Source organism: Calypte anna, chromosome 7, assembly GCF_003957555.1.
Source record: "Calypte anna isolate BGI_N300 chromosome 7, bCalAnn1_v1.p, whole genome shotgun sequence".
Taxonomy (NCBI): domain Eukaryota; kingdom Metazoa; phylum Chordata; class Aves; order Apodiformes; family Trochilidae; genus Calypte; species Calypte anna.
Window position 1 is genome coordinate 7,298,197 of NC_044253.1, and position 25,100 is coordinate 7,323,296.

Sequence of the window (25,100 nt, forward strand, 5' to 3'; positions counted from 1 at the left end):
TAATTTAGGGATGTAAAGAACTATATGAATGCTAAGTGTTATTATTCATGAGTTATCAACTGGACTATTAACATAAAGAATGGCAGGCCTCTCACTTCTGCTTTTGATGTTAAATGAAGAGAGACCAATAACACATAATGAATGGAGATAAAGCCGAATGAATTTCTGAATTTAGTTTGTAGATGAGTACATACATCAAACAGCCATCTGCCCGTATAGAAAGGATTAGTGGTCTGCTACCATTTTTACCAACAGCTGAGGAAGAAAGAGAAATATAGTATTTCTGTTCTGTTGTCCCCAGTACAAATCTTTTGTAGCTGTAACTGGGATACTGGTTGTGACATTAGGAGCCCATAGGAAGTTAGAAAGCAGGGGTACAAAGTGGTATTTCAAAGAGCTATAGTGAACCTTGTGAGCTTTCATAGGGCATGATGAGATGGCTGTGATTCCCTCACTAAAATGGGTGTAATAATGAATCTGGAATTAAGTCAGTTTTTCCAGACTGATTTGAGAAAAGAGAAACAAAAGACAAATGAAATGAAATGCATATGCTTTAGATTTTGGCAGCTTATATAAAAAATAACTTGGAAAGGAAGCACCAAACCTTGTTATGTTTATATTGTCACTGAATCTCTTGGTATGCCTCAGCAAAGACCAAATATCATATTTTCAAAGTCACAGCAAAGGAAAGATTTTCTAGGTCAAGTTGTTAAATACCCTTTTATTTCATGGGCTGCAGTTCTGAGCAGTTACCTTTGCATATACCAGTGTTTGACTGTGGCCAGATACCAAAAGCCCTCATTTCTAGCAGATCAAGTGAAGGAAAACCTGATTTGTTTCTGGGCTTCTGACCAGAAATTCTATAATAAAAGAGATAAGGATCGTCAAAGTAAGAATTCTCTTGGAAAAGTGTTTTGTGGCACAGAAAGGCAAAAACTGGGACAATATTGTACATAATCTATTACACAATAGATTCTTCACCTAAACTAATTCCTGGCCAGGATTGTCTTTGGGAAAGTATATGTTGAATTTATGTGTAGCATGATGTACATTGGTGTTAAAACAAAACAGAGGAAAGGCTATCAGTAATACCAAACACAGCAAATAGAATTTGGGATAATTTTTTTAACAAACAACACAAATCTAGTGTTCTTCATACAGTTTCCCTTGCATATTTTAAGGTTGCATACTGAAATGTAGATGCTGTTTGCAGCACACTACCTATGCTGTACACTGTGTCCTGGCTAATGTACGTGGCATCAGCTTTCAGAATTGGAGGTCTGGAGCACTTCAGGTCCTTTCTGAATCTTGTCAAACACTATCAGCAGTTAAAAAGTGTTGTTATCACCACAACATTTCAAGAGCAAAGTTAACAGGTGACTCGTTCTCAGTTGCTACTGAAGGAGCAGCCTGCCCACTGTATTGGAACTAGGGGAGATGTTTAATTTACTGTGTGGTAATTCTCAAAATCTCTTTGATTCTCTGATTCTGTCATTCAGTGCTGGCTTGCATAGGGGCAAAATTACCCTAATGTGTATTCATTGGAAATTTTTGTGTACCAGCTGGCTCTATCCAAGATTTATAGAAATGTGATAGAAAATATGTTGTAAACACTATAGATTTTAATATGTAATTAATGAGTGGCATTACTTACCACAGATTTCAGAAGCTATGTGGATTTAAGATGTTCATTCATCTGTGTGAATGTATATCCACAGCTATTTAACATAAAACAGGCATTTTGAAGAATAAATAGGAAGCTCTGTGCTTCAGAGAAGGCACTGCCTGGCTGATGGAAAGTCCATCTTGCACAGTGGTTCCTTACTGGTCCATTTTGGACATAGTGAAACGAGTCCAGAGCTGCTCACCAGGATGGTCTGGGACAGTAGATGGAGATGGTGAGAAAGCTTGTTTTGTTCAGAATGCAGAGAAAATTGAGAGGAGATTTAATTGTCTTCACTTAACCAAGAGGAGGGTAATAGGAGAGATGGAAGTAGTCTCTTCTTGGAGGTGCACAGTGAAAGAACCATCACTGGGTATTGGTTGCTTGAAGGGAAATTCTAATTTGATATTAGGTGGAAATCTTTACCATCAGGGTGATTAAACACTGAAACAGGCTGCCCAAAGAAGCTCTGGACTCTAGGGGACATTCAAAATTTGGCTGGATATGATTTCCTTTAACCTGATCTATCTTTGAGGGCGAGCCTGCTTTGCATGGTGTGGTTCCACAAGACAACTCAGAGGTCACTTTCAGCCTAAATTACCATTTTCTGCTCCCGAGGCTCATACCCCTTTATCTGAAATAGGTAGGCCCAGCCATTATCAGAGATAGGACCAATGGACTGGATGAATCAGATTCAGTAAATCTCAGATATCCATTTTCATCATGATATAGAAGATGGCAAAATATTAGTCTGTTATCTAAGTAAGCAGATACTAGACACCTGTGATCCATCCAACATGGTTAACATAACAGATACTTTAAAACAGTTATAAATTGACAGTTCTTTATAAATCTGGCCACTACCTGTAGTGCTTCATATGAAAAACTGGCTTTCTAGATTCCATTTGAAAGCTTTGTTTGAAATGAGAGGTGTTAGAAATTCACAAAGGTGAATTTTCTTTCAGAGTACCACATTTACAGAAACAGTACCTCCTAAAGGTGTTTGTAGATGATCTCTATTTTAAATATCAACTATTTAATTTACATTGCAGAAAATATATCTTCATGACTTTTATTATTATTGTCTGGGATGATATGGTAGTAAAAGTTAAGAACACTTTTCTTTTATCACCTGAAATGATGCCTGATGCCCCTGAGGCTGCTAATCCTTTCCTAGAAGTGATTCTAGATCCTAGGGTAATGATCACTAGTGTTAGAAACTTCCTTTCATAATCAATTAGTTTTTTCTTAAATGTAATCATGCTTGCACACTTTCCCTTTCAAGGATTTATTTACATTTTCTTCACTTTTATGGAAAAAAACCAAACACCTAAATAGCAACAGACTCATGAAAAACAAATTTTGTGTATTAAAAGATCCTGTCTCATAGGATGCATCTATCCCCCCCTTTATGTGTGAGTATACATGCATGCATACATACATATATACACACATTTTGTAAGTTTGGTTCTTTTATTGCTTTTGGCCAGCTGCAAATGTAAATGTCCACTTGATTCATCTCCCATTTTGATGATGAGACCTTTTCTGTTTGCTAACAGGAGATTGCACAGAGAAACAGCATCTGACAGAGTGCAAATAAAACACCCATCCCTCTGTCAGACAGGTTTACAGGCACATAAAACCACACAAAAAGGAGGGAAAACAACTGGAGGAATGTGGGGCAGACATAAATATTGTTTGAGTAAAGCTGAGAAGTATAATCTGACTCCTGGAATAAGGGGAGAGGGAGAACTAATGTTTTGAGGTGTCCTATGCAGGAACTAAGAGCGCATCACTCACTTTTATATCCCACTGATTAGACACACTTACGGGAAAGGCTCTGGGCTTTGGCATCTTTCCCTGTGCTTCACAGGCACCAAAGATGACATCCAGGGGGATCCCAGCTGGGGTTCCAAAGTGCCAAACCACTTTCACTGGCACAGAGAGGGGTGTTTATATTCCTTTAAGCTCTAAAGCTCTACACAAATAGACCCAAGATTTAGCGAGGACACAATAATTGCTTTCCTTTCAACAGCAGGTGACACATTTCCCACTGAGAAAAATATAATCCTGCTGCTTTCAGTCATAACAGGAGCACCAGGGGAAAAATACATGGGGAAGTGGGAAATGTCACCACTTGGGTCTTGGAACAGCTTTTTGTGGGCATGAGCAAGCGGCTAAGTACTCAGAATTAAAACATTAGTTGGCAGGGCAAAAATGTAGTTTATTGTCTGTGAACTACAAGCCCCCACGTGATATTATTGAATGATTAACTGGAATTTCCCAAGCTCAGAGAATGGGATGAACTCTTTACTGCTCCTTTCCTTACTGATTTTGCCTTGGTAGCACACTTTGGCTCAGCAGGCAGAATGTGTGTGCCTGGGCTGCCTGAGGATGGGCATCATCTCCACAGGTTGGTCCAGAGAAATGATGGGCATGGAATGGGCTTGGGTCCTGCTCTTCTCATTTAGCAATGCAGACAGATGCTCTTCTGGCATATTAATTGATAATAATATAATTTAAACTCTTACTGGATATCTGATACCCTTATCTGACTGCATCCCTTTCTCTATTGCTCACGTAGACCCTGAACCTGGAGCTCATTTCAAAATCCAGTCCTATCTGTAAACTCAGACTGAGGTTTTCCTCCAACCTTGAGGTGGCCAAGGCAGGAACAGAAACTGCTATATGCTGGTGTAGCTGGATTCTATGTCTGATTGCCTCTCTGGGATGATGAAAATAGCAGTTTAAATTGGTGGTAGAAATGGTGAAATCTAGCAGAATATTGTTCTCCTGTGTCACTGGAATTGCAGTGCTATACACTGGAGAGCAGCCTGGTTTACAAACTTTCCCAAAGCTTTGAGGGGATGCAAGCAATCAGATGTCATTGTGGAACTAACTTTCCCATCTAGATTATAAATTAGTAAATACTTCTGGAGCTTGCAATCATGTTAAGGAATTTCCTCTTGATGGATATTAGTATGTTTCTCATACCTTTGGTGTGAGTAACCACTTTTAGATAAAGCAGTTATAGCATATTACTGCTATAAATTAAAATTAGATGAGGAAGAAATCTTAAGATCTCCCAGAAGAACAGTACATCTCTGCATTATTCCAACTCCAAGCAACATATATAATGTACTATTTATGTTAAGAGTTGAACGCTGCCTTTTTTAAAACAGAGGTTTTCCCTATGTAGCACAAATCACAGCTAAATGAATAATTACTGATTTGTGGAAAGCAGAAATCTCTGCTTTGATTAATAACTTAGTATTAGATTTGAAAGAAGCAGCTCAAATCAGGAGCATTTTAGGAGACAAATAATCCAAAAGTGTTGTTTTTCAAAATTTAGAAGATAAACAGTTCAATACAATTTGAGATCTATTGGCTGATAAATCTTAGCATTGGTCATATTCTCTCTCAGAGCAGCAAAAAGTCCTTTGGTCCTGAGATGGCACTAGAGCTGACTGCAGAACTCTCTTTTGGAAAAGGCCTCTCCAGTTTTCAAGACTGAAAGTGGCTTTTGAAGCCACTGAATAGTAATTAAGTACCCACTGCTGGAAATAGCTTATATTTTGTCCAGCTGCATGTGAGTATGTATAATAAACACACATCCTTGGTGTGTTTCTGATGCCAGGTTGGGGAGGTGGATGTAACCAGACTAAGGACTGAGGACATCTTGCTTTCAACCATGGTCTTGCCAGAAGGACTCAGAGGATGGGATTTGTTTGGTGACTCAGTTTCCCCCAGCACAGAGATCAGTCCAATCATCTCTGTGAAAGTCTTCACCTTTTTGACATTGCAGGAGAACTTACAAAGCTTTGCAGCCTGGAAGGGCAGACTCATTTCCCCTGTTTCAATCTCCCCTTGCCCCATATTTACTTTGTGGCTAGACAGATAACCCCAGGACTCAGCCTGTCCTCCTGGCCCCAGGGCATCTGGTGCAGGGCTGCAAAGTAATATAAGGGGGTATGCAGCTACCCACATAAATGATTGTGACTTTCAAATATGTACAGGGGAGGATATTTTTATCTTATGTGGTATGAATGCAAGTATCAAAGGAAAGGAATTTATTTGCTCAGCTTCCTTGCTCTCCCCTCTCAGAAACAGAAAAGCAAAGATGTTGGATACATCGGAAGGAACAGGGAGAAAGTGTTGAAAATTTAACAGAAGTCTAGAGGGATTTCAGAAATCTCCAAGGGAGCAGAATGAGCATATTTTCCTGAAAAGTGTGTTAGCTGCCTATCTGCATCTTTAGAAGTTTAAGTGCCCCATCTAACACCATGCTGGTTTGCTTGCTTTGTGATTTGTGCTTCTCCCTTCAACAACTGGAGTAACACAGACAAGAGTGGTTGGACTGATAGAGCCAGGGTATACCAAGCTCTGAGATACACTTGTTCAAGTGAGCACTGTCAGGTTGGGTGTAATCTCAAATCCCAGTCTGAGTGTCCTCATCCGGAGAAGCTGTAGCAGGAGAACTTGTTGGGATGCCAGGTCTAGGGCATTCCTGGACAGCCCCTGTTTTAACCCCATCCCAGGTGCAAGAAATAATCATACTTCTTTAGGTCCTGGTCCTTCAGTGCTACCACAAATACCTTTTTGTTGAACAATGTTGTTTTATAAGACCCAAAGGTGCCTGGAAGAAAAAGAGGTGAGGGAGAAATAGCTCTGTTCAGCAGCAAAACTTTTGAGCACTTCCCTACAAAACTCTGACCATAAAGTGTTGAGGCTGGAAGTGCAACCTGTGCTTGCCACCACCAAGCATCCAAACAGTGAGCTTGTGGCACCTGAGTTTGTGTCAAAGTTTCCTTTGGGTTCTGTAGGACCAGAGGACAGGACCCTTCTGCAGTGAGGATGTTTGATGTCCAACCAAAGAGTTGGAAAGGAGAAGAGGAGGAAGCAGTGTAAGCACTTTTTCTTGGAAAGGGGAACTGGTGAAGTACACATGATATGCATTTATATAGAAGTAATTTGAAAGCTTTATACTGACTTGCTTGCTTTTCATCTTAAAGCTTTTGTAGATGATTTATGAAAAGTGTTATTTCTATTACTTGGGCATATGAAAAGAAGCAAATTATCTTATTACATTATGTGAACAGTCAAAAGAAGAGTTAAATGGACCATATGACTTTCTCTTAAAACATTAATTTTCTTGTGTTGTCTTTAATTTCCTTGATAATGAAATGTTCACAATAGCCACTGGGTATTACTGTATGAAAGATAAATTAGATCATTCCCGTTAGATGTAAATCCTCTCTTGGACTTGTCATCAGGATATGATTACTATAAATTCCTCTATACATGTGAAATACCAATCCCTGAAAACATTTCCTGTTGGAAAACAAGAGATTTTCAAAGTCTTTTCATTTAAATACTGTCAAGTTGATGGCTATGGAAATGCTTTAAATGAATGATTAAGGACTGTATCTAAAGTTTGAAATTGCTTTTCCTCCCCTGAATAAGTTTAATTCCTCAGTATCAATGAGACTTGCAGCTGCTCAGCACTTTTCACATCACAGCCACACAGGATTACAGGACTATGGCTGAGTGGGTACAACAATTCAGTTTTATGACCACCTTGATGTCTGCAACACCTTAACACCATCCTTAGGTGGTAGGCTACTCTTTATGTGAGAAGTGAGATCTGAGAATTCCTACCATTATTTCCCCTATCATCTGACATAAGCTAAAGATTTCTGATTTAGAGAACAGATGCAAACATCTTAAGGCTTATAAAAATCATTGGTCTCTGTTAGAATCATAAAATCAACTGTCTGTGATATATGTGTGGAGGACCTACACAGTTCTAGGCAGTATTTCAACCTGTCTGCTGTTTGTAAATTGTTATTGTAAATTAAAACCAAAAAAATTGGTTTTAAATGCTCAGAAACACAAGATGCTCAACAAATGCTAGGTGACACCAAGAGGTCAGTATGTATCGGAGTGTTTGTGTAAGATCATCAGCATCCCCAAATTACACTCTTCTTCAGCCAGTCTTCAAAAACACTTTTGTCAAATTGCTCTAAAAATTTCCCCTTGGCAATAGAGAGAAAGAACTGATTTCTTTTGATACCTCTTGTCTGTCATTGTGGACTGCCATGCCCTCAGTTAATTCCATCCAGGTTGGCACAATTCCCATTGAAGCTGACCCCTAACAGCCATACACGCAGAAACGAGATGCCACCTTTCTGTGAAAAAATAATGCTTTTTAGGTACAGGATTGACACACATTTTGTTTTAACTTGTTCTCTGTCTCAGACCAGTGAGAGCCAAGGCTTCTGCAGGAAATCCTGCAAATGTCTCATTTTCCCAAGACAGACACAGCATCTAAACATCACAAAGTCAGCCATAGAGCAGCAGGGCCACTAATAGAAGGCATCATTCGTTGCCATAAATTTTCTAGCAGATGAAGATAAAGAACTTTAAAATGTAATCCAGTTAAATATTTTAAAGGACTTTTCCAGGAAGCTGCAGTTAATGACAATAATTAGATTAGCAGAAATATAAAGGCTTATGCTTATGTTCTTGCTGTAATTCGCATAAAGTTCCCTGTGGATTGAAAGATTCACATTTAAGGAACGTGGAGAGCCAAGTATTTAACTTGCTATTTCACACATATAATTAAGGGCTGTTTTTAAAATTACATTTTTGAATGCTAGCTGGAAAGATAGTGTCTAGAACAAAAAGCTATCATGTAATCTGAGCTGTAACCAGATATCCTGCATGGCAGCTGTCAATGAATATTTATCTGAACAAGTATTTTCAAGCCTCTCATGGTGCAGTTTGTGTTTGTTGCAGTATTATTTGAATAAACAGAATGTTTTGCAATAACTGTCACTAATAACTCCAGGCACATAATGTTTGAAATACATATGCAATTCAGAGCAGTGATATTCAGCTGTAGAAAAATCAATAATTAGTGTTAACCAGGAGCTAAATGATAGCTTTGATTTCACTGGTATCATATTGTACCTGTGAATTCTAAAATGCTGCATGAAATTAGAAGTTCACTTTAATTTTTATGAAAAGGAAATAGATTATAAAATGAGGATTGTTGTTATATTTTTTTAACATTTACTGTACATGGCATATATGTGAGTGGCAAGTGTTCAGAAGACAAAACATTAATAAGTCATTAGATGTCTTATAAAAGCATGAGATAAATATTATTAATACCATTTTATATGCACGAATTGAAGAGGCAGTTCTTTTCTTTGTTTGTAACATAAGCAAGGAGGAAAATACACCAATTTCTACTTTATGAAAGCCTTTCTTTTATGCTCTGTCACTTCTACATGTTAAACTCAACACTTTGCACCCATATTCACCCAAATGCATCATCACCTCCCTGATCCACATCTGACTGCAGGTCAGTAAAGGCTTCCCCCAGGATGCCCTCCCCATTCCCTGTAGCCCCTCAGGGGGCACAGCTCCAGCTCTCAGCTCTCCATCCAAGCATCTTTTCCCTGAGCTGCTGCACAGCTCCCTCCCTGCCTTTCACCAGGATACAGAGGCTGCTGCAAGACCACTTAGAACAATATACTGGGCACTGATGCCAACTGGAGAGCCACAGCAGTGTCCTCCTCACCTGTGGGAAGCTCCCCCATGCAGCATTTTTCATCCCATTTACTCCACGCTATCTTACAATGCAGGTAGTTACCCTTGCTGTCCCAGCCTGATAGGTGTGTCTGTCAGTGCCAGAGCATTTCTAGGGATGACAGGGTTGGCATTGCAAGAAATTGTGTTTTCAGTGCTTTTTGAGCTTTCTGTTCCACACAGAATTCACGAAGTATTAGTGCATGTAACTAAAGGCACTGCTTTTGCTTGAGTATTTCATGGGCCTACACAACATGAGTGCATGCTTGTAGGCTGTTTGCTGACACAAATGTTCCAGTTCTTATTCTCTTTTGGGACTTTACTGCACTTTCTGTTTATAGCTTAGCATTAAAGTGCAACATTTTCCTTCCACTAAATCCACTTTCACTAAATCCCTGCTATACTTAAACTTTATCTCCAACCAGTATCACATGGTGCTGCCTGGCCTATACACCACTTAGGAAATGCCAGACTTCTTGGAATTAATCCCCTGGCCCCAGAGAGCCAGGCTGCTCAGTGCATTTGCCTGTCCTGCCCTGGGCCTGCCAGCTCAGTGGGTTGTGTGTGTCAGAGAGCTGCAGTGGTCAAGATCAGAGCTCCTCATGAGAAACCTGCTTTGCAAACCTGTCAGGGAAGCTCAGCCTCCTCAGAGGCATTGAATTGAGTTGTTACCTACAAGAAAATAGTTTTGGAAATATTTCTTTTTCATTTGCATACATAGCTACAAGCAGGGCCAATACTCTTGCCTTGACTTTCTTGAACAGCTTGTGGAAATCAGTGGGAATTTTTGCTTGAAGGAAGAGTGTGATTTGGGCACCAGTTTAGAACAGGTGACTTCCTTGGACTCTGTTGTGTCCTCCAATGAGTCGGTACCCTGAGCTGACCCAGCTGCAAGCCCTGGTAATGACAGCTGACAATAAATGTGCTTCAGATAGAACAGGAGCTGAGTGAGCTCCCTGTGAACATGGCTGCTGCTTTGTTTGTAATAAACCCATGAAAATGCATAGGTGCATTTGAGTGTTAGCTTTTGATTCCTTGTCATTTTTTTCTTTCCACATAAACACAGCAGAAGAGCAAACCAAAGAGAGGGGATGCTTAGGAGCACATTTATTTGCATGTTCCATCATTTATCTGTGTGTATATGTTAATGTATCACGTAGGTTACTCTGATGGATGCAAGACAGGGCAGTTCCACTGGGTTCAGTGTACCAGGAAGAGGCAGGGTGGTAGGAGCAGCTTCTGAGACTTCCTGAGCACTGCCACATTTTTAACTCTGAGATAAATTTTCCTTGACTTTAATTATGCATGTGCAAAATTTTCAAAATGTGCTGTAACAAGTTCCCTCCTCCATTTGAAAAAGTTTGTGGCTAGAGCACTGTGTGCTAGAAAGAGGGATAGTGGGAGAAAGCAAGCAAGGCCTGTCCAGAAAGGAGGTTTCAGTCTTCTCTGTTCAACTCCAGTTTTGCTGTTTTCTATGCATACAGACCATCAAGGGTCAATTATTTGAATTTTGATAAAGCCTGGATTACCCTGGTACTGAGAGCAGGGGGTGCAAGCTGGAAATCCTCAAAACTTTTTCTAGCCTTGTTTGGTCCATTGATGCTTGGAAGCATTTGGGGATCATTAGCTTTATATCTCTATAACATTGCATTGGACTTTGATATTATATTTATATATGATATTATTTTTTACTGCAGAGTTTTAGTGAGAGAATGATTGAACTTAGTGGGAGGTGTCCCTGTCCAAGCAGGGGGGTTGATACTTGACTATCTTTAAGGTCCCTTCCAACCAAACCTGATTTATGATTCTATGAACTGATGAGTATCTCTTGGGTATTTTATTTAGTTTGTTTTTAAGTAGAAATAAGATGCTCTTGATTTGTGTGTGTGTGTATCCTGTTGCCTCTCAGATCTTGCCAGAATATGTGTGAGGACAAGTGATAATGAAGCAGGAAAAGGATAGAGAACTTCAGGTCCCAAGGTATTTGCTGTTAGTTTGCTGTTAGGATGGAGGATAGCAGTTATTCCAAACAAGTGAACAAGTCTGATATTTACTGTGAATGAAACATCTTCATCTGTGAATTCCAAACATCTGTAATAACCTTAGAATTAGATTTCCCTAACTCTGCAATGGAGCCCATGAATGTTTTTCTATTCCTGTTCTATTCTGTCGTCTTTAGTCCTTGTGAGTCACATGCAAGAGCCATATGTCTAGGCAAAATCAAATGCCTAGAACCAGCAGTTCTTCTGTGTCTTGTGGTTGATTTATATTGCTAAAAAAAATTCAAGAAATTATTCAGAAACTTTAATTACCTGGTAATGTCAGAAAGTGATTAATTAAGTGTTCCAGTATTTATTCTGCATCTTTATGGCTGTAACATTTCTGGACATTTTCTTACAGCATCAGTGTCTTTGCTGGGTGAACTTTATTAATGTAAATTAGATTTGACATAAACAAGAGCAGAGCTAATTATTTCATGTAAATACCCACACTGCGTAGCAGCAAACTTATAACATCTGCACATCTCCTTCCACTCAGTTTTCCTGACTGTGAATGTCTGCTTTAAGCTATAGAGCAAATTCCTATTGCCCTAAATAACACCAAGGCCTTTTCATTTGTGGAATTCCTGGGACTGAAACATTTCTGTCACTCTGACACCTCCTTAACTTATGCATGGTCATCAATACCTTTGAACAACTGTCACTGTATGGCTATGCTAAGCTCCACTTTTCATTTCTCTGTATGGAATTTTATACTGACTGAGGACAAGGAGTTGCCATGTGCTGAGGTAGCTGGGACAGTGGCTGCAAACCTGCTCAGGAGACATCAGTGCTGCAGCCTGCTCTTCCATATTCATCCCTCTCCCTGGCCAAAAAAGGCAGGTTTTTTCCCAACTCCTGCTAAATTCCACAGCTGCTCCAATGGCCTAGTTAAATTTTTTAGTAGTTTAGAAGCTCAAAGATTTCCCTTTTTCCTTTTTCTGGGGCTACTGGGGGTGAGCACAGCCCATAATCTGCACCCTCTGCAGCTTTTGCTCCCTTTCTGTGGCTCAGGATCTGGCCCTACCCAACCTGCTCAAACTTTACTCATGCTGAGCTACACTCAGGGTAGGTGGGGTGTCCAGGGACACTTGGCCATCATGCAGACTGTCAACAGGATCTCCTGATTTGGCCTCAAATAGAAATCAAGGGCATGTACCTGTTGTGGTACAGGACACAAACTTGGGTTTTATTGCTGGAGGAACAGTGTGAACCTCTGATGCATTTGTCAGTGCTGATGTTAAGTGGTATTAAAAGCTCTGTGACTTTGAGCTCTGTGGCTAATAAATTCAAACTTATATGGTATTATATAATTCATTCCTATTTTAAGATAATTCTGGTCAATTCCAGTTAATGCTTTGTATTTGCATTTAGTGATTACCTCTTTCGGGGAAAGAAAAAGATAAAAATAGCATTTGGTGGACAAACTGCCCAGTTTCCTTTACAGATACAGCCAAACAATAATTTGCTCAAGAGTTAGTAGAAATTACAGAAGTTCCATAGCCTGTTACTTGCATAGAGACTTTTAAACCCCATGAATGTTAAATTTTGAGTAAAAGGTATTTGTACAAAAATATCTGTCCAGTTCTAGACATATTCACTGTGCTTACTCCAGCTGTCCTTATTTCTGGTTTTAATTATGCCTTCCTTTTGCATTTCATCCATCTTCTTGATTTCTGACTTTACTCCCCACTATCTTACTTTATCTCCTATCTGTGAAAAATATTCCAGCCTGTCAAATAAGCATGTTTTTTAAATAGATCCCTGTTTGAAATGGTCTGTCCAAGTGCCACTTTTTTGTAAAATATTATTTTAATCTATTTTTTTGATCTTAGGAATGTATCCTAACATTCACCTACTTTGTCTTGAGCTCTGCTTCATTTCCCAGAATGAGGACAGCTGTCATACTGTTTTATAAATTGACATTTGTCCTTTAACCCAGCTGCTGCTTAGACCAGAAAATGCTTTGAAAGTTTGGGGCTGGAGTATTAAACTGCTATGAAATCCAGTATGGTGGCCTCTGTTTTGTCATCTGGTGTTGGTGAGGAATGGGGACACTGAGAAATGATGTGCTTTTAAACTGAAGCTCTGTGGTCTTGCCAGGGGACAGCAGGCATTCCTGAGAAGGAAAGGTTTTATAAGGGATGTACAATATTGTATTATTATGAATTTTGCAGCATCTTATGAGATTACAGCACTCACTTGTGTCAGAAAAGACTGAAATCAGCAGAGCCGTGTGATTCAGTCCAGCTGGAAACTACTCTGCTGTTTTTCTGCCTGAATCTGTCATCAGGCTTTCCTTTGGAAAGCTGAAACATATTATTTTGTCATTTTTACTTCACTCCTTAGCACCATGGGGTAGCAGCTGGGAAGCTCTGGGATTCTTCCCTTCATCCCCAGTATGAGATGCTTCATTGATTTACTGCAAATATACTTTAATGTAAATAACTTCAGTTAGATCAACTTTTTAGCTTTTTCTCCTCCAGCATTTAAGTCTCTCATCATTGCTATCCTTCTGCCTGCTATGATCTATCCCTCATGTTGAGGTGCATGTCATTTGTTTCACTGACATGTAAACCCCTGTAACCCTGAAAGAGGGAGCAACAAACCAGCCAAGCATCTGGAAATCTGAATGGTGGCAGCAGTTTCCACCAAATCTCTTCTTAGCTTTCCAGCCCCAGTCCACTAAGCTGGGGAAGAGCCCTGGCAGGTTACTGTTCCATACACACCTGCCTGAGCCACAGGATTTGCTTGCAGAAAATGTCTTATTGGAAAACAGAAAGTTTTATAAACTTGTGGAAGATGAAGCTTCAGCATTCCCCGTGACCCCACGTGGGAAAAACATGGACATCAGGTGTCACTGAGTAGCAGAGTACTCGTGTCCTTGTCCCAGAGCTTGCATTTTGGGGGGGACAAACTGGCAAAAACTCAGATGCAGTGGAGCTCTGGATGCCAGCTGCAAAGCTGGGTAACATTCCCCTGCAAACTCTCTCTGCATCCCCGTGTTCAGAACTCACAAGGGTGCAGAATCTGCCTGTTAGTTAATGAGCCTGTGCTATTTCAGGCTTTATTAAACTCTGCTGTCCTCTGTGGATAGTGCCATTTAATAGGGTGCAAAGCAGAAGCCAAGCAGCAGCAGGAAGAAAACCCAGCTGATTTTTTTTCTTTTATACAAAAACAACTGGCTTCAGATGACTCAGTAAATCAGTTTTAATCACTGCAGCTGAGATGTAATATGAGCTGTTCACTGAGGCTTACGTGATTTTGAACAATTAAGAAATTTGCTCAACATATTTATTAAAATAATCATGACTGTTTTTACCATAATGGTGTAATTCCACAGTATGTGCATGAGGGTTCTTGACAGCCTGCTCTATTGCAGATGCTCTAAATGTACACTTTCATGCCAGCTGCTAATAAAACTGGCAATTAAAACAATATGTTGAAATCAGGCAAGAAAGCAATAGATTGACAATAATGACAGTTTTAAAAGATCTTATTTTCCTAAGCTGCATGGCTTAGCTTTTATTGCTATTTAGCATTACAGGTGAGCAGCCAAGCTAGGTGTGGTATTGAAGGGATTGACAAAAATATCTAATGCAAAGAGATTTTTTTTTTTACACCTGCTTTTTAAAAAATGTTGTTAGCTCAGTAATGCTGTATAACAGCTCACTCAAATCCTCAATCCTAATGCTTTCAGACATGTAAAAAACATAGTCCAGGCAAGAATACATGTACATATATCCTCTTGAGCTGTGGGAAAAAAGCCTATTTTCTATCAAAGGTTTATGCAGCAGGATGATAACAAAAATAAATATTTAACAGAAGTTATAATATTCTTTCAAGGCACTCTCCCTAGGTCTACAGCTTTACCCCAGGGCACTCTTCCAAGATCCTTCAAAGATGACTTGTGTCTCCACACTTGGTGTGACAGCTTAGATCTCCCCCTCACAGGTCAATCCCCTCCACCCTTTGCTTTGCTACCATCATTTCCTAATTGCAAGAGTCTGCTGTTTGGCTGCAGCCAGCTTTGGTGTTGCCTGATCTCTAATAACCTTTCCCTGTGAAAAGAGGACTTTCTGCAATGAGGCAGATGACTGTGGGCTCTCCATGCAGTTCCCTGGCTCCGGGGCTGGACGGCTCCAGATACTCACAGGAATTTGTCTGGACATTTATCAGCTTTTTTTCATCCCACGTTGTTCTCTGCTCCCCCAGTCACAAACATCCTCCTCTGCAGTGCACAGGAGCCCAAACCCATGCTGATGTTTTCCTGTCTGGTTTCCAACCCAGCTGCTGGTGGAGCTCAGGGGCAGAGCTGCTGAGGGCTGGGGTCAGGCTGTCTGCTCAGCATCCAGAGGGGACATCAGATGTGCCAGGGGAGAAGGGGATGCTTTGGGCTCTGCAGGGTTCTGCATGACTTTTACCTCCCAGCCCTGTTTCCAAACTGGTCTGCAGGGAGATGAGTTGCGGGCCGAGGCTCTCCCCAAATTTCCCCATTTTCTGCACAATTCAGGCCTCTCACTGCACACCCTGGGAGCTCGTTCAGAGCAGGAAAGGCAGCGGCTGGCAGGGCAGCTGTGTCCCCATGTGTCTGTGGGGGTCTGGGGACCTGAGATATGGGATGGCATCCCAGCCACAGGATGCCCAGGTCCCACCAAAGCTTCCCACCTCCAGGGCCCACGGCCCCGTGACAGCTCGGGAGCACAGGCTTCACTTCTAGCACATGAGTGGCCCTATTGAATTAAGTATGTAATCAAGTGATTTGCTGGATCAACGACTGTATCCTTAATCCTTTTCACATATCACTAAGCTCATTAAACTCTCTTTGATACCAAGCTGTGCAAGTTCCTTAAGAGGGCCAGAGACAACGTGATCTTTCTTCAGCTCCCATTTATCACCTCCAGCTTGCAGTGAGGGGCTCCTGTCTCACAAGCCTAAGGTTGCCCTGAGGGTTTTGCTCTCTAACAATGGATGGGAAAATGTTCTGTGTGCTGTATAATATTTGATACCCTGCCCAGCATAACAACGTGGATTTGCCAGAACAAATACCCACGTAACTGACCCAAATACCCAGCAGTGGATCCCAGGCCTCAGAGGAGGCACTTCATTTCCTTTCTCTTCCCCTTTTCTTTCCTGACTGACATCCAGCTAACAAAGAAAAGAAACAAACAGCAAAACAAATAAGTGTTACAAGGCTAGATATTTAGTTCTGTCAAAAATATACTTAGTTATTCAGACATTACTTCAGCTCAAAACAGTGGCAGTTTTGGTAAAGCAATTCTCTAATGCTCTCTAAATCAGATGAGCTGGTATGTGACACTTGCATACCAACTCTTCCTGGATGCCAGAATCTACACAGCTGTTAGAAAGATTTTCTACTGCATTTAAACATATTACAGAGAGTTTTTTCCTTAAAATAGTGCAGTTATATGCCACCACAGTAGGACAGATGGAAGAGTGAAGTGGTTCTGGCTGGAAGTTTAACTAATTGAGAAGAAAAGGGAGAGGTTTCACCCATTTTAAAAATTATTTTATTTTTAAATAGAATTTTAAAAAATCTATTTGGAATTTTTAAAAGATATTTTTAAAGAATTTTTAACTTAATTAATTTGATTTTAATTTAAGAATTTTAAAAGAATTTAAAAAAAAATCACTTTTTAACAAAAAAAACCTAAGAGTCTTTGGTAATCCTGCCACTTGGGAGGAACTGGTCAGAGTGAGGCTCAAAGCAGGGCTAACACAGCTCAGTCCAGTTGTGAATAGCAGCATGTGTGGTTATTCCAGAATTTCTATGCGATATAATTACATTTATAAATACACACTAATTTGGAGTCTCCCACTCCAGATTAAAATTGCTTCTAATTTCAGAACTGTCAGCATGGCCTTACACAGCTTTACCTCCTCCTGCTTTGCAGGTGCTCAGTGTTCAGCCTTTCTACACTTTGGTCTTCTGGAAGGAAAGAGGGGAAAGGGAGGATGCTTAAACCTCTCCTAGCCTTTCTCTCCTGTTTGATTGACCTGGCTTGATAGTATCTAACAATTCATGCCTACCTGAATGATTCTTACCCTTCCTCAGTTATTGCATCTTCTCTCTGTTTTCACACAGGTACTGATCTTAAGTAAGTGTGGGTCACTTGGACCCTCCTCCCACTCAAGCAGGCTCCTGAGGTTGTTTGCTCACATGAGAAAATGACTTTCCATGTAATTTTTCAGACTTAGACTCTTAGCCATTCGAATCAAAACCTGGTGCAAGCACTCACATGACAGAGCTTCAAGGAAGCTAAAAAGTATCTGAGTTATTCCTCTCTGTGTGATCTATTGGGTACTGAAAAATGTCAGTACTTCACTAAACTATATATATAGTCTTTGTGGAAAAGTGTGATTACTATAAGGTACTTTATTTTTCCAGATTTATGCTTTCACTGGATGTGCCCAGTTACTCTAAATCACAAAGTTGCTCTAAATCTCAAATGGTGATTTGCTTCATGTTGACAAAATGATAATGCTGGGGGGTTGAGCCAGAGTTTGTAAAATTTAGCTTATTGGGATAACAGCAAAGAGCAGAAACCTGGGCTTGGGACCAGAGACCTTGCCTGCAGCAGATGGCTTGCTTTGGACACGGCTGGCACGTGACTGTGCCCCAGCAACACAGAAGAAAGGAGTAATTTCTGATCACAAAGTTTCTATCAAATCATGGTTGACTTTTTGACATCACTTTTGCACACTGACAGCTGACACACTCCTGAGTTCCAGGTCTTCAAAGAGAAATAGGATAATAGAGCTGATTTGCCACAGGAAAAACAACGCCAAGGCAGCAGTCATACAGGATAAACACACTGATTTCTTTTTCCCCATTGTCTTTATTTCTAGGCAATGTTTTTGAGAAAATTGCTTCAGAATGAGGGTTTTTTTTTAATCATTCTACAATTATGCAGAATAAAACTGCTGATCCTATCTTTGCCTGTAGGGCAAAGTGCACTGATGAATAAATCAAGAATATCATTTAATATTACATTAAAAAGCCGTGAAAGTATTAATACTAATTTATACAAGGCCCATTGTGGCAAAAAAAAAATACTAAGTAAAAAACACAGCTTGTTTTAAAGAACTTGGTACTACAACTAATTGTCATTATACATTTATGCAGTGTAATTTTTCTGAATCATAATGTATGTATATTACAGAATGACTTGTGCTGGCTTAGAAGCAGTTTGCTGTTCAATGGTATACTCTCAAGTATAATTCAACTCAATGGAATAACAGGGAAAAGGCCCAATGCTGATGCCAGTGTCTAATCCCAATAGCATTGGTAAAAAATCTATATTAATGCCACTGAAGTTCATGCCATTTTTTAGGATTTACATTATTAAATGTTTTCTGAAAGTGACATCTACAATCTGCATCTATCTACAGCTGTGAGATTTAAATTTAAGACTGGGGAAAGCACAGAGTTTAATGGAAACTTTCACAGCACCCAAAGGTTTTCAGGCAAGGCAGCCTGACCAGGGTGCAGCTGAGCTGGATTTGCACAGGCAGCATCTTGCTCTTCCTTCCCATCTGTGCCAGAATTCTTTGTGTCAGGATAGACTTTGTAGAACAAGTCTCTCTCTCTATTAGAACAAGAAAACAATTATTGTATGTAGAAACATGAAAACATTTAGAACAATTCGAATCCTGAAGTAAAAATGTAAATTTATATATGGATTATGATCCTTATAATCATCTAGCATTTATCTTCACCTTGAGGAGACATGATGATGTACAGTCCCTGCAGTAGCTATCTCCTGTTCTTGGTTATGAGGATAAATGGCTGAGAAGAACCAACTGCTTTGGAGCAAAAATCCATACTTGTACACAATATAAATAATAATAATAAAGAAACAACCCTAATGCAAACAAGAACTCCATTAAGTGATTTTCTGAGGAGTCCAAAGCTTAAAAAGTGGAGCTATAGAAGTGAAGCTTTTCTCTCCAGGAAATGAAAATGGATTCTTTTCCAACTAGTACTCCAATTCTTGTTATTTCCTGAAGTATGAGGCTGGAAACATATTTTTGATTTTGAGAGATATTTCAAGAGAGTTATCATATTGCTAATAGATTCACAGAATAATAGTAAAGTGCCTGTGTTTGTACCACTGTGATACACATATATTATATTGCATCATGTTATTCCATGGGTTTATTCTGAAATATTTTATATAAATAGCACTGAAGTTGCTCCTGTACACTGCTTCCTCCTGTACACTGAATACACAGTGTATTTCTGTGATTGACTTTTTCCTCTGCTGAGAATAAACTTTGTCTCTTTGCATTGTGTTTAAAGAACAGACTTCAAGATGAAAAAAAAAAAAAAATCTGAATCACTCATCTGATCATGAATATTTATCAGAAATTCTGTCTAGACACAAACACGGGAACTTTCTTACAGCTGATATTGCAAGTGATAGCATCTGCAAAAGTGGAACTGGGAAATTATATAGGAGCTGAGTTATAGTTTCATTTTCAAATAGGATACATGCTATAATATTTCTCATATCCATGAAATAAATATCTGAGCTAAATATTCAGGTCACTTTGATTTATACCTAAAGTAAACAAAATGCACAACAAAACAGTGGCTGCATTGTTAAGAAGATATTTTTCAGTCTGGATTCAGGGAAGATAATCCTGGTCTTAGAATATGGAGATGTTTTTCTCTCTGTACTCTGATTTATTTGTGCTACTTGCATATCCTCACCTCCTTCTGCCTTCTCCTCAAATAATCTCTGAAAAATTTTTTTGACTGATGCCCTGTCCACTGCATTTGGATCTAAATTTGGCTTTAATCTAGTTCTGTAGCATTGTGATTTCTGTGTACATGGGATAACCTCGGGTACAAAGTGAAAGTAAAGCCCATAAACTGACTCTGAATTTTACTTAAAATTTTACAAAGGCTTTGACCATTGAAAAACTAATATTTTAATAATTTTTCATCTAGGAATATATGGATTCAAACAAATACATAGAGCATTTAGTGACTCAGCTGGAAGAACAGCGCTGGAATTTATGGAGGTAAGTACCATGCACGTACATATTTATTTATGTTGCTGTTTTGGAAAAAAATACTGCACTCCATAGTTTCCATTCCTGATATTAAAGAAATCATTGAGTTCCTCCACCTAAGTGAAAGAAGTAGGGCATCACATATGAGTTGAATCTTGCCAACGCTCATCAGGACAGTCACATACATGCACATGATGCTCAGTTTTCTAAGCAGTGGGTGCTGACACTAGTTCAGAGTCCATAAATTAGGCTGAATTTAAGAAATGGCTATATATTCTTGAGTGTAAATTTTTTCACTGAATGCCACACAAGCCATTGCCAAAAAACCCCCAGCATAGCAGCATGAGGTATTGAGAATTTTGAAATTAAGTAAACACGGTTTAAAAAAAAACTTGCAGTACTCTTGATTTCCTGCTTCTCTGTTCCTGTTGCTCAGTGGTCTGCCCAGGCTCAGCTCTGGTTAAAGCAAAGCAGCAGTTTCCACACTTGCAGGTAGTGGGTGTTTGGCCAGACAGCAAATCTGATAACTGCTTGAGCAGCTCTGAAGCCCTCCTCAGCTTCTGCATCCCTCTGATGAGGATGCTCAAGGACCTTGCAGATCTCCATGCATTGGTCTGGTCAGTCATCTGCTCATGGGTGGAGGTGTCTCTCATCTCAGACACAGTTTCAGGTTTATTACATATTGTGCTTCAGTGGTTTTGCTGCTGTGTTAATGCTGATGCCTTCTTTAGGGAGCATGAGAGGTTGTGCATTGCTTGCATCTTCCTAAAATTTATCATTTGTAACTGTGACATGAAGGCAAAAATGTTACAGATTCTTCATTGTATTCCAGCAGCACTGTTCTCTGGCTGTTGGTTCAGGACTGTTCTGCTATGAAATGGTAAAGATAGCCCAGAAATTACCTAATCTTCAGAAGCCTCAGAAGTCTCACACCCTTAATGAGCTGATTATCTTTTGATCATTATGAATTAGTTCTTCCAGACTTTTCATTTGTACAGAGTTCTTATTATTGCAGCTTGTGTAAAAAGATCTGCATGATAGCACTTCGTAGTATTTGCTTTACTTTCTATTTTCTGAACTCTTTGGTATCTATTTATTAACAACTCCCTATCTCATATTTTCATAGTTACCAGCTAAATTTCTATCTGGAATAATATTTTATGCAGAGGATTTAATTTTTTTTCTTTCTTTTATTCTGATGGAATATGAGAGGTGCCAATCTTTCTTGATACATAGTCAAAAATAAAGTAATCTTCAGAGAGCAATTTAATCTTCATAGATTAAAATCTTTTTCACCTTAGTTCTGACCAAGTCTGATTTTTCAACTGAATGCTTCTTGTGTACAAAACAAGCAGCTTTGCACATGACAGTGCTAGTTGGTATGCATCTCACAAACTTCCTGACCTATAGGATTTAAATTAGTATAACAGCATTTACAGCATACAGGGTTTATGATATACACTTACTATTACTTATAGGTAAAACTCAGAAAGTTTCTGTAAAATTCATGCTTTCCTTTGAAAGTATCAGAAAGAACCGGTGCAAAAAATTGACATTTACATTTAAGTTTATAGAATTCTGGAGATTATTTTTCAAGAATGAAGGTTATAACATCATCATAAGGATGACATGACCTTGGTAAATATAAATGAATAATAAGAAATTTAAAGTTTAGCCGGTGTTTGAAAATAGCAGGGGTAGTGACTTTATTTTGTTATGTACAGACATGTGGATGCATCCTGAAAATTCAGTAGTTTTGGAAAGCTGAAGATGGTAATTTATTGTCAATATTAATTGATTTAAAATATTATTTTTATGGGGTATTGGCATAAAAAGTTAAGGCTTACAATGAGCACTACAAGCTAAGCCCTTCTGGTTTTGCCGCTCTTCTTTGAACACTTTGTTTCTCTCTTTTAAATCTCTCCAATGTTTCGTGGTGAGGATTATGCAAATAGCTCTGATGATGCAGGGGCAGTACTGGGCTGTCTAGAGCCAGACAGATGTCCTAATAAATCAGCATAGCCCACTTCTCAGACTTCATTATGCTCTTGATTTGTGACTACCACGATTTTAACCTAGTGGGTCACTGGGCTCTGAACCTGACATTGACCAATAACCCCTACTTTACTCTGGGCAAGCTAATAAAAAAGACAGACACAAATTCTGACCATTTAGCTCCTTCAGCATTACTTACAGCTGGGACAGATTTATAGTGGCCAGGCCAAGACAGGAGACTACAGCCAGTGTCATGGTGTGCATATCAATTTTACATTTCCTTTACATTTCCACCCATACAATGGGACCCTAAGAGACATTTGGGGGCAAAAATCTCTTTTGATTTTAGAGGATGGCTGTTTATACACAGCATTAGCATCTGCTGGGGAACATTTATTGCTGTAATTGCTGTCCCAGGAGAACTGCCTGTGGTCAGGTCATGTTTTATAGCTTTCTACTGAAAGAGATCTCTTGCCCAGCTTCAGATGTTCTGTTGTTTAAAACCTTTACGGCAGGTTAAGGCACCTCACTAATATCTATAGATGCAGACTTCTTGAACACAGATTTTCTTATCCTGGACATTTTAGACTAATTATTTCCTCATGGAGAAGGATGAAAATGGAACCTCGATGGTTCCCCCATTTCTCAAGTTTGAATGAAATAAATCTGTCCAGTATGAGCCAAATTTGACTCTGTTGATGTAAATCACCAACATTTATCACTGGAAATTATGTACAATAGAGATTGTGCATCACTTTGCATCAGAACACTGAATTATTTTAGATTTCTTTGCTCTATCCTGCATAAAAATAACTTTAAATAAACCAGAAGTGGGTCAGAGATGGGGGATCTCCCTGCAGTGGTGTTCTTCATATAGTGCTTTAATGCTCTTATTCAGCTAATGTAGTCATTTTTATGACAGAATCACAGAGACAACGGCATGAGAAGCAGAAATTTGTCCCTGCAGTCTTTCCTAATTGACTTTGAGAGAAGATCATAATTTTTAAGTCTTGACACATAGATCAGTGACAGCAATTACCAGATCCCTTAACAGAATAAAGACTTTGTATTTGAGCATAGAGTGCTTGCCTAAATATGCAAGGGTCAGACCCTGTTCATAACACTTGTCAAGGGAATTTTATTATTAGTGCTACTGGAACCATTACCAAATCTTTAGTCTGTCTTGGTGAAAGCATTGGATTATCCTGCATTTCAGACATGACAATCATACAAGGAATGAAGGATCAACAGCACCTTGTAACCTTATTACAGTAATGAAAAACACAGAGGGGGAGGAGCACAACTGTGCACAAGGATCCATGGCTTGGATTTCTCCAGTGCCACATTTTAAAAACAGAGTTTGTTAAATAGATTTGCTATACTTTCATCACCAGAATTAGCATGCTTCTGTGCTCTGGGGTTTCATGCTTGTGTACTAAAGGAGTGCCAAGTGTTAAACAGGTTGCTTTTGCAGTAATCATGAACTTCCATTGGGAGAGAATAATTGCTAACAAACAAAATAACTTGCAAGAATTCTGAACTGTGAGCACAGATTAAAATAACAACTGTGATTAGCTTTAAACTCCTTGACTAGAAAAGGACTAATCTTAGGGGAATAAGTTGCATGGCAAACAAATGAGAAACCCTATGTATGATATTACAGTAATGAAAGCTGTGAAAAAACCACAAATACTACCCCAGGTAAATAAGGTCATGCTCTGCACAAGTATCTCTTTCTTGTCAGGGGCTTAGTAACTTGGCCGAAGGGGAATTAAGGTCAAAGCAGCCAGGTCTTGGGGCTGAAACCCCATTTTAATCCTTTCTGGAAGTTTCTGATAACAAAAGTTGCCTCTGGTCTACGATGTTAATGTGAGTTATAGAGTATATTTGGAATTAATTATCTTGCAGAAATGTTGTAGCCCATAATCATCAGGAGGAGATTGGCTTGGTTTGGTAATTAGTAAGACCACGAGGCTTTCTTCTTTGCTTGATCTGCCTTCCCTTGTCCCACATCTTGGCCATGGACAAAGCTAAGAAAAAGGTGTTTTGTGCTATTAGCCACTAAAACCTGCTTCTCTCTGTGTTTTGTATTGTTGCTTTATTTGCAGTATGTCTTTTTTGGCTTTTCTTTGCTACATCTCTGGATATAGCAGTGGATATATAAGAGAAATGTGTAAAATACATGAAAACATTGATGTATTCCTTAGTTTTTGGAGGTGTGGCTGGCTGAGGCAAAGCAGAAGTGAGTTTGGCAATTAGGAGTCCTTCAGACACCGCGGGTACTCAGATGTCTCCAACTAACAATATAAAATCACATATGTCTTTCTAAAACTAGGGCTTGTGATTTGTGACTTTATGTGGGAAAAAAAGTCACACAAAAGTGTAAATAAGAAACCCATAAAAGGCTACCAAGTTGCCTAACCCAGTTGACAATATGGCTTCAGAGACACATTTCTATGCAGGATTAGGATTTGAATATGCGCATCAGGGTACCAATTAAAAATGTATCTGATTTTTGGCCAAATGTGCTTTTCTTTAGCTGAATCTAAATGTGTATGGTTCAGTGAGCAATGCAGATGTAGTTACAGGCCACAGAAAGCAGAGCCATTGTATGATCTGTGAATAAAACCCACTTGCTTCCTTTGCCTCCCCGGTCCAATGCCCATCTCACACCATGGTTGTTAAAGCCACTTTTTCACGACTGAACTGGGGGAAGGTAGTTTGAAGAGTGAGTATATTAGAAAAGCAAGTGGTTTACTCTTTGC

At 39.3% G+C, this 25,100-nt stretch overlaps 1 protein-coding gene across 1 annotated transcript in view; it reads left to right on the forward strand.

Annotated features, from left to right (window-relative positions):
- Positions 1 to 25,100, forward strand: part of NCKAP5 (NCK associated protein 5) — a 348,475-nt gene that overhangs the window by 82,856 nt on the left and 240,519 nt on the right. The window contains exon 2 of the mRNA XM_030454353.1: positions 20,276 to 20,349. Within this exon, the coding sequence (XP_030310213.1) occupies positions 20,276 to 20,349 (74 nt within the window). The remainder of the gene's footprint in view (positions 1 to 20,275; positions 20,350 to 25,100) is intronic.